This window comes from Acanthochromis polyacanthus, chromosome 2, assembly GCF_021347895.1.
Source record: "Acanthochromis polyacanthus isolate Apoly-LR-REF ecotype Palm Island chromosome 2, KAUST_Apoly_ChrSc, whole genome shotgun sequence".
Classification (NCBI taxonomy): domain Eukaryota; kingdom Metazoa; phylum Chordata; class Actinopteri; family Pomacentridae; genus Acanthochromis; species Acanthochromis polyacanthus.
In genome coordinates, this window is record NC_067114.1 from 24271053 (window position 1) to 24285412 (window position 14360).

Sequence of the window (14360 nt, forward strand, 5' to 3'; positions counted from 1 at the left end):
AGTAAGTGTTTGTCATGTGCATGCAACACTGTTGGTCATGTAGGTGCGTGTACATGGTGCCATTTGGTATGCAAGTAGTTGTCAGTGTGTTTGCAGGAATGCAAAAGTGTATGGTCACTGCTGGTATTTTAAAACAGTTGCCACTCCTAGGTCTGGACAACAGAGCTCAGTGTTTCTCTGGGTCTCAGCAGGCTTGTCAATAGAAGGCACAGGGACTGCAGAGGATAACACTCAGTCTACTCACTCCTAAAGCGTTGCTGGAGGGTTGACCTTGCTGGATGGTTGGGACTTACTCATCCTCCTCCACTTAATGTCTTTGGATTTTTGGTTTTAACCTCTTGACTTGTCACTTTGTTGTTTCTGTCGCTGTTCTCTATTTTCTCAGGAACTCCAGTGTATTTGGTCTAATTGGCTTTCAGCTTCTTTTTGTCTTTGTTGATGCAGCATCTGTTTTTGTCACTTTCTCTTGTAGTCTGCCATTTACAGTGAAAACTACTACTATGTTAAAGGGTTAATTTCAGAATGTAAAGACATTTAAAATGAATAGCAATAAGAAAGGGGGTTTGATTTCACCAAAATCCTTTATTCTTAAAATCCAATCATTTGCTTATTCTGGCTTCTCAAATGTGAAGATTTGTGTCTTTTTTGGATTATTTTTGTTTTTATTTTTGCACCATTCTACTGTTCAAAAGTTTGGGGTCACTTAGAAATGTACTTATTTTTGAAAGAAAAACTTTTTTTTTTTGAAACAGCTGATTTTTAATGGAATATCTGCATCGGGGTACAGAGGAACATTTCCAGCAACCGTCACTCCCGTGTTTTAATGCTACATTGTGTTAGCTAATCGTGTTGAAAGGCTAAACGAAAATTAGATAACCCTTGTGCAGTCATGGTAGCACATAAAAGTGAAGGTTTTCAAGGAAAACATGAATTTGCCTGGGTAACTCCATACTTTTGAATGATCGTGTATATATATCTGTAAAGTGAATATTTTTGTATGCTGAGCTGTTGATCTGAAAAAAAGATGCCATCCTGAGCTTTGGGAAACAGTGTCTGCTGGTAACGGTCACATGATACCAGGAACATCCCACCAACTACCAGTCTAGTACAAAACTCCTGTAAGATCCTTATTTTATTTCTGTATTGCTGTTTGCGTGAATTAAAAAAAAATAGTTGTTTGATTCACAGTAGTGTGGGTCAGAGACACTTTCAGGTGGAATATCTTACCTTGTCACATCGACCAAAGCTGAAATAGAGTAACTTTCCCTGCTTCTCTGGATGGTACCTGTGGGGACCGTCTCGAGAAGCACACAGACTGGCAAAATGCCAGGCACACTGATGTGACCAGTGAAATTATTAGGTGGAACCTGACCGATTTTTTTTGACAGATAGTTGCATAATGGAGCTGTGTAACTCCTAGCTAAATGCAGTCAGAATTATTAGCTACAGTCTGTTTGTTTACACCAGTGTTTTCTTACTTCAGTTATTTTGACCCTTGTTTAGTTAGAGATTATGTCCTAGTTAAACTCTTAATGTCGCACCAGAAACAGTTGTTTTCATTCAAGTTCTTCTCAGCATTACAAAAGGAGAGCTAAGTGCATTAATGAACTAAAGGACTTTGTACACTCACTGATCTGATGAAAGCTACAGGATGCACATCATTGCTTTAATTACAGCATACAGTGAGTGAGACTCAAAAACAGAGTTGGTGGCCTGTGTTAGTACAGTGTCTTTATTTTGTTTCACTAATTCCTCTTTTAGATGAGAAGTTGTGGCCTTTCGATGAGAGACCTGTTATACTGTATTTGGAGGTTCTTTTATACAAGTCTAACACAGTATATTCTAAAAGGGTAATGCCTGTTGATCTGGGCCCGGCTTAACCTGAGCTCACTGGGTTTGAGAGTTAAATGGGAAGAGTTACAGATGGGGAAACAAGCTAAAAAAAAAAAAAAGGATGGAACAAACCAATGGAGGAGGACAAATTATAAGATTTTTAAAGGACGTACCATCAATTCTACACGATAGACTTCAGCTCAGTTCAGAAATCACTAGATCCCCCCAAAAAGCTATGTTTTCACTTAGGCTTTGTTATCAGGGTCGCTGCTGAAGACGCTGGGTTTGTGGCTTTGTTAATAGATGATTAACCCGTGTTAAGTTTGTTTTGTATGGGAGGCAAATTCAGTGGCCTAAGCTCATCATCTTTATATCTATGGTATTGACAGAGTTTATTAAAACACAATGAGCTTCTCTGACTCTCTGTTAGCTTCACATTCAGGACTGTCAGTCAAATTTACACAGCTTTGGCCAAACTGTCGAAGCTTTTGTGTTGCTTCAAAGAGGGGTGGTGGGTGCCTGTGGCTTTTATAGCTAAAACCAACACACACACACACACACACACACACACACACACACACACACACACACACACACACACACACACACACACACACACACACACACACACACACACACACAGCTGTTGTATAGACATTGAGACCACAGAGGAAGCAGAGCCACAGTGTTGTGTGTTCACAGCCAACCACAGATCTCTGACAGGCAGTGTGTGTGTGTGTGTCAAAGTGTTTGAGCTCGCCTCAGTGTAACTGCGAGTTTGAAGGCTGAAGACCGACTAAAGTTGGATCTTTCCAAACGGTTCCTCTGGGGTGTGATAGAGCCCGAGTGTAACTGCTAAATCCCATGTATATGCTTCAGACTGCTGTTATAATGGGTGTCTTATCGTTGCCTCCCATCCTGTGTACTGAGGAACACTTCCTAAAAGACACGCTAGTCTGCATCATTATTTCTTTGCGGGTGACGATCACATGTTGCTGAGGCTGATTCAGTGTCTTCCTGTTTCTTTGTAGATCCACCGAGACAGAGAGGCGTCTTTCCATCAGCCCTGCAATACTCAACACTCAGGTAGGAGTTACTGTCAGCTACTGTCTTTCTTGTCATTGTTTTTGGACATTGTTAATGTTCTAAGAATGATGACGTTTCTGTGCTTTATTGTGTGCTTCTGCATGTTGCTATAAGATGCCTTGCAAAGTTGTTTTACTATCAGAACCAATATGTTGCACTGGGTCATCTATGTGTCATTGTTTATAGCAGAGGATGTTGTATCTTATGAAACCCTTTTGTTTTTAGTGATATAAAGCTGGTGTTTCATCTGGTGGCTACAGTCAGACTTAAGTTTCACTGACACACAGAACAGGCACTTGCATAGGACGACAGCTTTTTCTTGTTGGACCTCGTGTTCTGGGAAATTACTAGAACGGCCTTTGTCTGCCAGTTTTGTCTATTTCCTATATTATCATTTAGATGGTCAGACATACCAAGTCAAGACTTGAACCAAGATTTTGTTGCTAGATCCTGATATTTTTGGTACTTGACATCCCAGGATTCTATCTTACTGACACTAAATATGTTTATTTATTGGCCTTTTTCATGTCAATAATTTCTAGTATTTGAAGGTTGACAAATGTGAAAATTACTTGCGTGTAGATTAAAGCTCATGTCCGGAGTTTGAATCGCAGCGTCTCCCAAAACACTGTTGGTCCCACCCTCCCTCTGATTTCGCCCCTTTATTTGTGCACGCGCGCAGTATCTGACAGGAGTGCCCGGAGTGCTGCAGTATCTTGCCTGTTTTGCTGTTTTCCACTCTTCTATTTAGTACATTTAGTAAATAATAAAGGAATTACGTTAGAATTCTGTATTAAATCTAACTTGTCCTAATACCAAAATAACATGAATCTGCTAGGACGAACGAGTAAAGTTTCAATATGTGATTACACTCGTGTATCCCTCTCGATAACGTTGTTTATCAAACTTAGTGCATTTACGCGTGTATATGTGTTACATTATTTATTTCTATCTAGAGTTCAGAATTGCATGACTCCTCTGACGAAGAGTATGTCCCAGACGCCCCAACATCTTCCTCCAGAGGTCGGGCATCTAAACGAAGCCGTCAGGCGGGCTATGGAGGCCGTGGTCGGGGAGCGACGCGAGCACCCCGAGCCAAAAAACGTCCTGCAGTCTCTTGGCCTGACAAGCCGTGGGATTGGTAACTTTTCTGGAAGTTGCTGAGCCCTGACGCTCTCTCCTCCACAAGCAAAACAAATGTGCGCGCGGTTGCGTAGTGCGTAGCTCGCCCACCTCTGTATGGGCTTGCTTGCTGTGCGCGTAACCGTTGATTGACAGCATGACAAAGCAGAAGCTCGAACTTGATTGGTCGGCAGCGACCGGCACTTTTTGGAATAACATGGGAGTCTATGAGAGGAGGGCAGAGCTCAGGAATAAATTTTCATATCGCGTCATACTAACATTATATTATAGTATCGAACTAGACTAACACATTTAAGCTTTGTTAAACAATGATACATAAATTGAAAACAAACGGAAACTCTGGACACGAGCTTTAAGTTTTCAGTCAAGACTGAGTAGTGCTATGTATGGAACGTGTCAAGGATGCTTAGTGCTGTAATGTTCATTGAAACCCGACTTTAAGAATATTTATATTCTGTCGCTTGTTAAAGTTATGTTGATGCTCCAAACCTGATCCTACATTTTTTTTCTTAACAAAATTTTAATTTTACATGAGAATTGAGAAACTTCGGTTATAGATTTGGATTAGTTTAATTAAGTTAGTTTAAAAGTGGCTCAACTTCAGGATGTACACATACCGATGGAGGAAGTGCTTAACTGAGCAAACTACAGCCTGTCTACGCTTTGAAAAATTTTGGGGCAGAAAAAGAGAATTTCTTTTTAGACTGTTTTACAATGTGCCTGTACTGATATAGCAGATACCTGGCAAAAAAAGGACAAACAGCAGTGAATAGATGCGCCTGTGGAAATTCCAACCATTACTGGTGCTGTGAAGAAAAGGTGGACTGAACAGCACACTGAGCGTATGTCACAAGAGGCTGTGACTCATCTCCACAGATATGGCGATGATGTGACACATATTTAAGCCAGCTTCACTAGGTTAAGACGACTGACCCTGTAGCATTTTTGGAAGTGACCCTGTACTTGTACCAGGACTAAATGAGTGTCAGTGGTGTTACAGAGCAAAAGCAGGCTGGACAGTTGAAGACGTGATGTCAGCTCAACAGCAGGTGTAGCAGTAGTTTAGCAAACAGTGGCTTTCTCGTGGTTAAATATTAGGGGTGTAACAGTATGTGTATTTGTCCTAAACCGCTCAGTATGCGTCATTCAGTTTGGCATGATGACATCATGAATGTCCGCAGAACATCTTTTGGTAAATCTGTTCCGCGTTTGTTGAGTCATTTTTGTTCTGGACCGCTGTGGTAGACTGACCAACAATGCCTTCCACTGATCTGTGATGAAAGTGTAGCTCAAATACGATATCAGCTCACTCGTCTGTGCAACAAGTGGTTGGTTGTTGCCATGTGAACATATTGTAGTCTGTCTATGAGCAATGGGTCTTAGTGAAATAGTAATCCGACACATTTTAGATGTTGACACGTATATGTCTGTGTTTGGGCAGCAGCCATAGCAAGATAAGAAAAAAGGATTCTTTGACCTTCATAAGATGAGTTTGTCTGCAGACAGACCATTCTCAATAAAAAAAACACCAACAGATCGATGAGCTGGATCAGGCTGAGAACAACCTACTTTTTATCTGTGGTGGAAAACAGATGAAACAAGAGTCTCTCCTCTGTGGAGGAAGAGAAAAAGAGTTTGAAATGGATGAGATGAAGAAATACAGAGAGGAAGACAGGAAAGACAAAGATACAAATAGAAAGAGAAAGAAAGAAAGAAGCAGGTCAAGTGGAAGTAAAACGAGGGGTGGGTGAGGGTGGGATTTCCTCTGTTGTAGCTGGGACTAATTGACATCACCTCCTGTTTGATAAAATAGTGGTGTATCTCTTTGGTTATATATTTGGTCAGCTTAGCAACAGCAGGTGGTTTCAAAGTTAGCAATAGCCGTGTGTTGTACTGGATTGCATCATACTGAGAGGTATTTGTGATTTTTTTACAGCCTTCATGTATGAAAATAAAAACGGTGAAACACCACCATTCACTGTGACCTCAGTAACTGATTTCCGTAAAGGGTGGTGCACAAACTCAGGCCCTCTGCAATAACATGGTAACATCATTAAGTCAAATCTCAGGGTTTTCTAATACTTTGATGAATTAAAATCCCTGCAAAGTCAATGACTAATATTTTTCAGTTTCACAAAATTATTATTTTTTTGGAGGGGGGGTTCTTTTAACTCTTTTTTTATCACACTTGTTTGGATTATTGCTGGTGACCTTCTTGAGCTGTCTCATCTGTGGACACGTTGGCTGGAAGGCTTCTGTTCTTTTTTTTTAATTCATTTGTTCATTTTGTTATTATTACTTTTGGTGCTGCTGTTGCATGATGACCAGGAAAAAAGACATCAAAAGGAGAACATGCACAGGAAGCAGAGGAAGAGCGAGGCAATGAAGGAAAAATGCTGGGCCCTGACAAAAGAGAGAAGAGATATAACTCTTATCTCCCCTTTATCTTCATGGACAATGTAGAATCCCTGAACAATAAGATGGATAACGACCCTAGTGAAGCGTAGAAGCAACTTCTGTGTGTGTACTGTTATGGCATGGCTACAGGAAAATACCCCAGATCCCGTCGTTACCATTGACAGCTTTCAGAGTGTTCAGGCAGACAGAAATAAATCTGGACATGGCACGGAATGAGGCAGAGGGCTTGCCGCTTTTGTTAAAACAAGTGGTGCCACCCTGTTCGCATTATCGTGAAGGAATGTGTGTTCAGCCCAGATACTGAACTGTCAGTTGTCAATGCTGTGTCTACTCCACATGTCCAGGAGTTTTCATATGCACTGCTGTTTACATCTCTTTCTCTTTTGAACTGGAAACCATGTGACATCATTCACTCTGTTAAAATGTGACTGCAGATTCTGCACCCCTGTGGGTTTTTGCAATCTTCTAGTTTTTTTTTTTTTTAAACAAATTTCGCACATTTGACAACTGTTTACAAAGCAAATCTAATTGTGAGCGGCTTCAGTACTTTGTATTTTGTGTTAACTGGCAAGCGTTAACAGACTAACATGCTTTCCATCAGGATGTTACTGTTGTCATCATCAGTCGTTAGAAGTTAGCTTAAAGCATTACAGTTTCTGAGCACAGCATTACAGAGCCAATAGCACAACCTTCGGCTTTTAGATTTATTATGTAAGTAATAGTGTATCAATGAACAGTGACTCTTTTTCCAATACAGTTCACAGCTCAGAAGGCTTTAAAAGATGCTTGGTTCTCGTCTAAAATTACACTTTGAGCTAGATTGATCTCAAATAAAGTTGAAACCTCAGTGAAGTGTTCTGCAAGCTAGCTTAGAAGGGACTGCAGAGCAATTGATTTATATGTTTGTGCAAAACCTTATTTTGGTGACATTTATTATGACATGCTCATCCAAAAGAAAACAAAAACAATGGTGGCTACATGATTTTGTGTATTGTTTGTGGTTTAGGATGAACCTCATCCAACATCCCATAATACTGCTGGTTCATGCTGTGTTGGAAGGTCACAGTTTGGTACCTTGCCTGTCTTTCTGTGGTTTGTGAGCATATGTTGAGTCATGCTGCTGTTTTATAGCATTGCTTGTGATGTAGCATGTTATGGGTGAAGCCATGTCCTGAGATGCTGGGTGTGCCTTAAATTCAAGGTAAAAATAATACAGGGTAGCACAAAAAAAGACAGCAATCCAATAAAACCAAGAGTGATGGAAGAAAAATATTTTATTTTATTTATTTCGTAGTAATTGAAACCTTAAAACATGCCATTTAAGTAACAATGATGGAATTTTCATTTTTTAAAAATTACTTCCTGTAGATGGCGTCCTCCTGTATGAATGCATTCTTGAAATCTGCTGTTGAGATTCCTCATTGACTGCTGCAACATCTCAGCTGGGATACTGTGAATTTCATCCTGAATTCTCTGTTTTAATTCATCCAGAGTTCTTGGTCGAGTCGTGTACACTTTACTCTTGAGATAGCCCAAGGTAGATTTCAAGAATGCATTTGTACAGGAGGACGCCATCTACAGGAAGTAATTTTTGAAAAATGAAAATTCCATCATTGTTTCTTAAATGGCATGTTTTAAGGTTTCAATTAGTATGAATAAAATATTTGTCTTCCATCACTCTTGGTTTTAGTGGATTGTTAAAAAGTTCACTTTTTTTTGTGTCACCCTGTACAATGAAAATAGGAAACAAGGATACAGGAGTTAGTGTTGTTTTTACATGAATCATAGTGAAGGTCTAAATTGCAGTTTGGTTGAGTGTACTCTCTGAACTGTGTGCGGACTGATTTTTATCTCTGTGAAAAATGGGAGACTATGTTTCGGCAACCTCTTGATGAAATTGTGAAGACTTTTTATTCTGCATTTCGGAAATTCATTTATTAACATTTTTTTTTACAATACTTGTGTAATTTTTTTAAACGTGTACCATCTGAACTGCAGATGGTAGAGTTCTAGCTCATTATGAACTGAATCAGTTCATAACAAGATGTTGGTGCAGCACACTTGCTGATGTAGATGTGCATCCAGTGCAGTCAGTCCCCTGGTGGATCCTCAGTTTTGAAGAATGACCGACTGGAATCTCGTAAAACCCCCAATGTGCAGAAAGTCATCCCAGTGACATAGAGCATCTTGTACAATTTTCCCATGATATGTGGGAAGACATATAGCACAAGGAAATATATGGTATGAGGAAAAATAAATAAGGTGTTATCTGTAAATGCTGATAATATCTGCATTTAGAGAAAACACTGAACTGATCTTATCTGGACTAACAGTAGAAATGTGCAGAGAACAGTGTTTTTAGACAAGGAGGCCCAATGGATTTGTTATCTTGTCTGTTTCTTCTTAACACCTTGATTGCTCCGGACTGGATGATTTGTTTGGATAATATCTACTCCGCAGTTTTTCTTCTGCTGTATTCATCTAACAGCCCATTTCTCCAGCTGAGTTCTGCCTGACTTCTTTTATTCCTGTCTTACATTTTTAAACTGTGCTGAAACTGTCTGGATTACAAGCAATATTTGATTGACCTGAATAAGTACAGTACAGCACAGTACAGCATTAGTCACACTGATTCAAATCAACGATATAAATATACAATTTAATGTAACATTGACAGGTGTGTGAACTGAATCACATTCAACCTCAACCGCCCACTGACTCATCAGAGAGCGCTGCACCTGTTCTCTGTGCTTCTCTTTTTGTGTGTGGTGGTGGTGGGGGTCCATTTGAAACAGAGGGAGGAAGACAGCTGTCAAAGCTCACAGTCCCCTGCTAGTTTTGGTGGACAGGTGTGAGGAGGTGGAGTCTGAAAGAAAACACTTGGGTCTCTACCACTTTCCACTCCTCAAACATACTCACACTCATTTCACCTTTACAGTGAGAGATTCCCCATTTGTAGTGGACTTTTTATTCTAGAAATATGACGAATGAAGAGTGAAATGTTTTTGCATCAACTTCCAGATCCACCTTGGCCAAGGGCTGATTCAGCACTTGGGGTCAAAGGTTAGTGTAGATTTCATTTTCAGAGCATTATTGAAACTACCATATTGTACTGTGTATAGAATAGCGACCTCGTTGTGATGATGTCATGGCGTGACAGCCAATAGGACATCTCCCTACGTGTATTTTTGTGTATTTCTACATGTTGCTTTCTGTATGAGTGAGCAGGGTGTGGTTTGTCCTGTGGTTGTTTGATGGATAGAAGCAGTTGTTGTAATTAAACTAGTGACCTTTGCTCCTGCAACATTCTAAGATATTTTTTCATTGAAGAAGGAAACAGAAATGCTCGTGTGCCCTGTAAACTGAGGCCATCTGCCCTGCTGCTACATTTAGACAGCTCTAGATGTTGGGTGCGAATATGGAGACACTACTTTCTTTTTTAAATGGGTTTTAACATACTGACCCCTCTGATTACAAAATAATTCAAACAGAAAATTCAATATTACTTCATTTCTAAAGTCGTTGAAGCACTGTAGTTAGAAAATTGTATATATACAATATATATATCTATATCTATCTATCTATATACATATATATATTAATCAATGGTTCTAAAATTTGTGCAACATTATGCCACAGGGATGTTTCCATTTTAATCAAAAACTAAAACAGCTGTTTACTCCATCCTTTCAGCTGAAGAATTTGCTTAATAGTGAAAACTCTTCAGTGTCTGAGAAAAAATATTTTGGCTGCAGGAAATGCTGATTTAGTTGATTTTATCATGTGTTTTTACTTAATGTGCAGTGTCTGTGTCAATGCTGTGTTACTGTGTTGGTCAATACTGTGAAGACTGTTGATCCCTCCTGACGTCTTAGGATTAGCAGGCTTTCAGTCAGGGCTGAATGCATTTGTCTTTTGTTTATACGTCACCTTCCAACCACCTACGTGTTCGTGCAGTTGCATTTAGGTGTGACAGTGGACAGTAGTTATATGTCAGTTATATGTTAGGTATTCTGTTGCAGGAAGCCTTTTCATTGTGCCCTCTCGTTTTGGTGCTTGTTAGTGCAGTGTAACTACAGCTGTAATGTTGAATGTTTGAGTAATGAACCACTCCCTCTGCAACCCCTCATCTCATCCCCCAGCCTTAGAGCAGCTGACTCGAGCTTAACTTTGTAGCTTCATGGTTCAGCCAGTGTCAGGATTCCTATAGCAACCCCTTGGTGAAGCCAGAGATTGGTAGCATTTAATGTTGCTGCTGGTGCAAGCTCTAATTCTGCAACTCCTTCAATCATCAGTAGATACGGACATTTTCACTATTTTCTGCTCTGGATGTTGTCGGTGTGAATTCACTAACCACTAACCACAGATGTTTTATTACTTTATTCTACTCACGTACTTACAAAGGATGAGCACACACATACACATAGAACTTCCTCTAGCTCACATGAGCACAGGGAATGCAAAATTTTCCTAAGGGATAAAGAACAACTTCCGCTTTTTTGTGCAAAAATAGATGTCAAACTAACACAAAGTAACAAACTTGGTGAATGATCTCATCCAGTTGTTCTTGGCAGCTGGCTAAAGTAAGCCCACTGGTATACATCTGTGGCCGGGTACAGTCTTCCTCTTTTAGTTTGCGCTGGAATATTATCTGTACATGTCCTTACATGTACAAAGTACTGCAGGCCCAGAGCCTTGTTGCCTAAGAGTTGTTGTGTTGTGTGCTGACTATAGAGTGGATTGTTTGATATTCAGTGAGAGGGCCATGAGAATAGTGGGTGTAAACTGAAAAATGGCTAATGGTGGGCTGCTGTTGAATGCCTGTTTTGGTTAAAGAGCACCGGGACTCAATGAGAAAACTGAAGTGAGATCTTAAGCTGATGGTTTAAGAGTGTGAGCAATGGTTTAAATTACATGTGCTGGCTATGTTTCAGATGAGGAACTGATGACTTAAGTACACATCAGTGTAGCTTGTGTTTGCAGACAGTAGGCTTCAAACTGTCTGTGTGATATGTCATTTCTACTGAGAAAACGGCTGCTAACAGACATGAAAATTGCTTCTTATTTTAAAGGTAAAACAAAGTGTTGCAGAAAGTCTTTGTTTTTTTATAAACGTCAGTGTCCATTTGGCCTTAGAGTGACTAATAGAGCTCTTTTATGAAAGTTGTTTTGCAGTACATCAATAACAGTTTGAGCTGTCATTGTTTCTGAGTTAGATTTTAACTTCAGTTTTGCCCTCAGAACTTTTAAAACATAGAGACAGTAGTTGTTTGCCTTTGCAGCTGAGCGTAGACTGCTTCAGTCAGGATGGTCGGTCATTGATCCGCCATGCTTTTCACACTTTCTCAGATTCCCAGAAGTCTTTTCAGTGATGTCGAACAGACCTGCTTATGTTTTGTAAGGGAGAATGAAAGCACATTATTCTGTAAATATGGTGTTTTTTTCAGTTGAACAACTGTTGTTGAGAAAATAACAACACAGAATGTGACTTTAATCATATTTTACCACAATGTTTTTTTTTATTATTAAGATTTCAAGATTTCTTCAGGTACCTTCATATTAATTTTTTAATACACACTGTTTGCTATTTAGCATTGTTTCCTCCCTCATTTTCATCCTGCTTTATTTCAGTGATAACCCGTAATTGTTTTGTCTTTCAGGATCTCCACAGTCTTCAGCATCTCCCATTTTGCCCAGTAGAACCAGCAGCTGTCCCTCCTCAGCTCACAGAGACTCTGGCAGTGACATAGAAAGCTTCCTGAACGCAGAGCCGGGCTATGACAGCATCTTCAGAAAGGTATTACCTCCACCTCCTTAAAATCAGATCACTGTAGAGGGGCTCTTTAATAATGCATTGAAAGTCCAGCAGTATCTACTAGTTGCTGGTTCAAATCAAGAAATAACAGAGACAGAAATAAAATAGAAAAATTAACAATATATGTCTTTTTTTTAAAATCTAAATTATATGCTTCAATATAACTTAAAGGACGTAGCTGGCAGTTGAGACGATGTATTGCTATATAAGTGTGAACCTACTTGTTAGAGAACCAAGCTACAGAAACATCAGTAAATACATTTAAAAAAGAAGCAAATGTGCTGCATTCGCTTTGATTTACCAGCAAATTCAGTGTCGACCAACTCCTTTGCTGGCTGCTGTCCAAACATCCGGTTCACTCATGTTGAACAGCAAGAATATATTTTGTGTTTGCCTCTGCAGCTACTCCTATAGGGACTGTGTGGTATCTATGAAGGAGATATTTTCAGTCTTTGTTCGTCTTTTTTTATTTATCAGCACCCTGAGGTTGAGATGCCAAACATCTACTAAAAATCTTTTTAGGCCAGCAGCACTACTTTGCTGCTGGGAAAGAGCAAGCCATGGTCCCTGCTGTCACTCTGCTGCAGCTGAAATTCAGTTTGAAGCCAGATACCCTTTGGTTAAAGCTGAAATACTTGTATCTCTTAGTTTGTGCTGTGTTGAGCTCTTGAAACATGTTCATGGAAATGTGAACCGTCTGTCGTGTTTGTTGTAAACAACAATGGACAAAGTCAGAGGAGAGAATATCAGCTGCCTGGGAGTATACAAGACTATGCTGAGGACACTGTAGATAGACAGCAATGAGTGCACTGCGCCATGAAGTCCACAGGCTTTGATTCTGAGCAAAGACCACAGGAGCTAAATTCTGAAAAAGAGGATTACCGTCTTTGCTGCTCTCTGAAGGGAAAGTGTCTTTCTTTTGCAAGACACAATACTGTAAATGTAGAATAATGGGTAGAGAAACAGTTTCATAACACTGAAGACGGTCATTGGTTTGATCTGGGTAGCATGTGAGTTGAACATCCCTCTTGTGCCCTTGAGCAAGACAGCGCAAATTTCAGTGCTCATAAATTGTTGTGTATGAGGAAATAAAGATCTAAAAGCCAAAAATGTAGAAGAAAGTTTAAAACTCAGCTGTATTCTTGTCCTAGCTCAAAAGCTAAGGTCATGTGACTCAGAAATATTCACTGCAGTCACATGCACTCTCTGCCCTCAACATATACACACACGCACACACACGAACACGAACGCTCACACACTCACTCACTCACTCACTCACTCACTCACTCACTCACTCACTCATGCATGCATTCTCTCACTCCCAGAGGAAGTTGTGTCCACAGCATAAAGCAGATCTTTCATTCCCAGCTCTCCAACAGAAGCAGCTCTATGTGTGGCGCTCACACTGCAGCTGGCAGCACAATAGACCCAGTTAATGCTCAGTTAAAGCTCACACCTACAAATTTGCTCTAAAAGGACTGTCTCAAACCTATGTGTGTGTGTATGTGTGCCTGCAGGAGTTCATTCCCACCAGTCCCAGGTCAATGAGTCGTTTTACTAGTACTATTTGTTTTCATAGTGGTATTCATTGCTTATGTTCAGAGCTGTCAGATAGATGAGACTCATCAAGGATTCCCAGGATATTTTTCACACATTTAGCATTTTGCTAGTTAATTTGGAAATATCAGTGTACAAATGTATAGCATCCTTCATACACACATTCTGTGTTTTCCAGCTGCTAAGTAACAACTATCTGTGGCTTTGGATCACTTGGTCCGTCCTGCGACAATGACAAGTAGACTTTGAAAAGACTGTGTATCAGTTAGAAACATTTTCCTGGGAAAGGTTTGTTTTTACAAGGTTGTTATCATTTATTGGTGTTTGTTATAATGTCAGTGTTGCTATAAAGTGGCTCTGGCTCATTATCTTTAAGCCCTGCCATTTGGTCCTCATTATATTCCATTCCTGTGGGTTAAAAAGCTCTTCCAGTCTGCTCTTAATTCATCTCATGCTTCATTGAAGGAATGCTGATGGATGTACAATATGATAGCCTCGATAATTATCA

General features: G+C 39.8%; 1 protein-coding gene across 5 annotated transcripts in view; it reads left to right on the forward strand.

Moving 5' to 3' along the window:
- LOC110961144 (A-kinase anchor protein 13) overlaps window positions 1-14360 on the forward strand; it is a 110397-nt gene that overhangs the window by 54665 nt on the left and 41372 nt on the right. For all 5 annotated transcript variants that reach the window (XM_051940936.1, XM_051940946.1, XM_051940952.1 and 2 more), the window contains 2 exons: window positions 2865-2919; window positions 12141-12277. In XM_051940936.1, the coding sequence (XP_051796896.1) occupies window positions 2865-2919; window positions 12141-12277 (192 nt within the window). The remainder of the gene's footprint in view (window positions 1-2864; window positions 2920-12140; window positions 12278-14360) is intronic.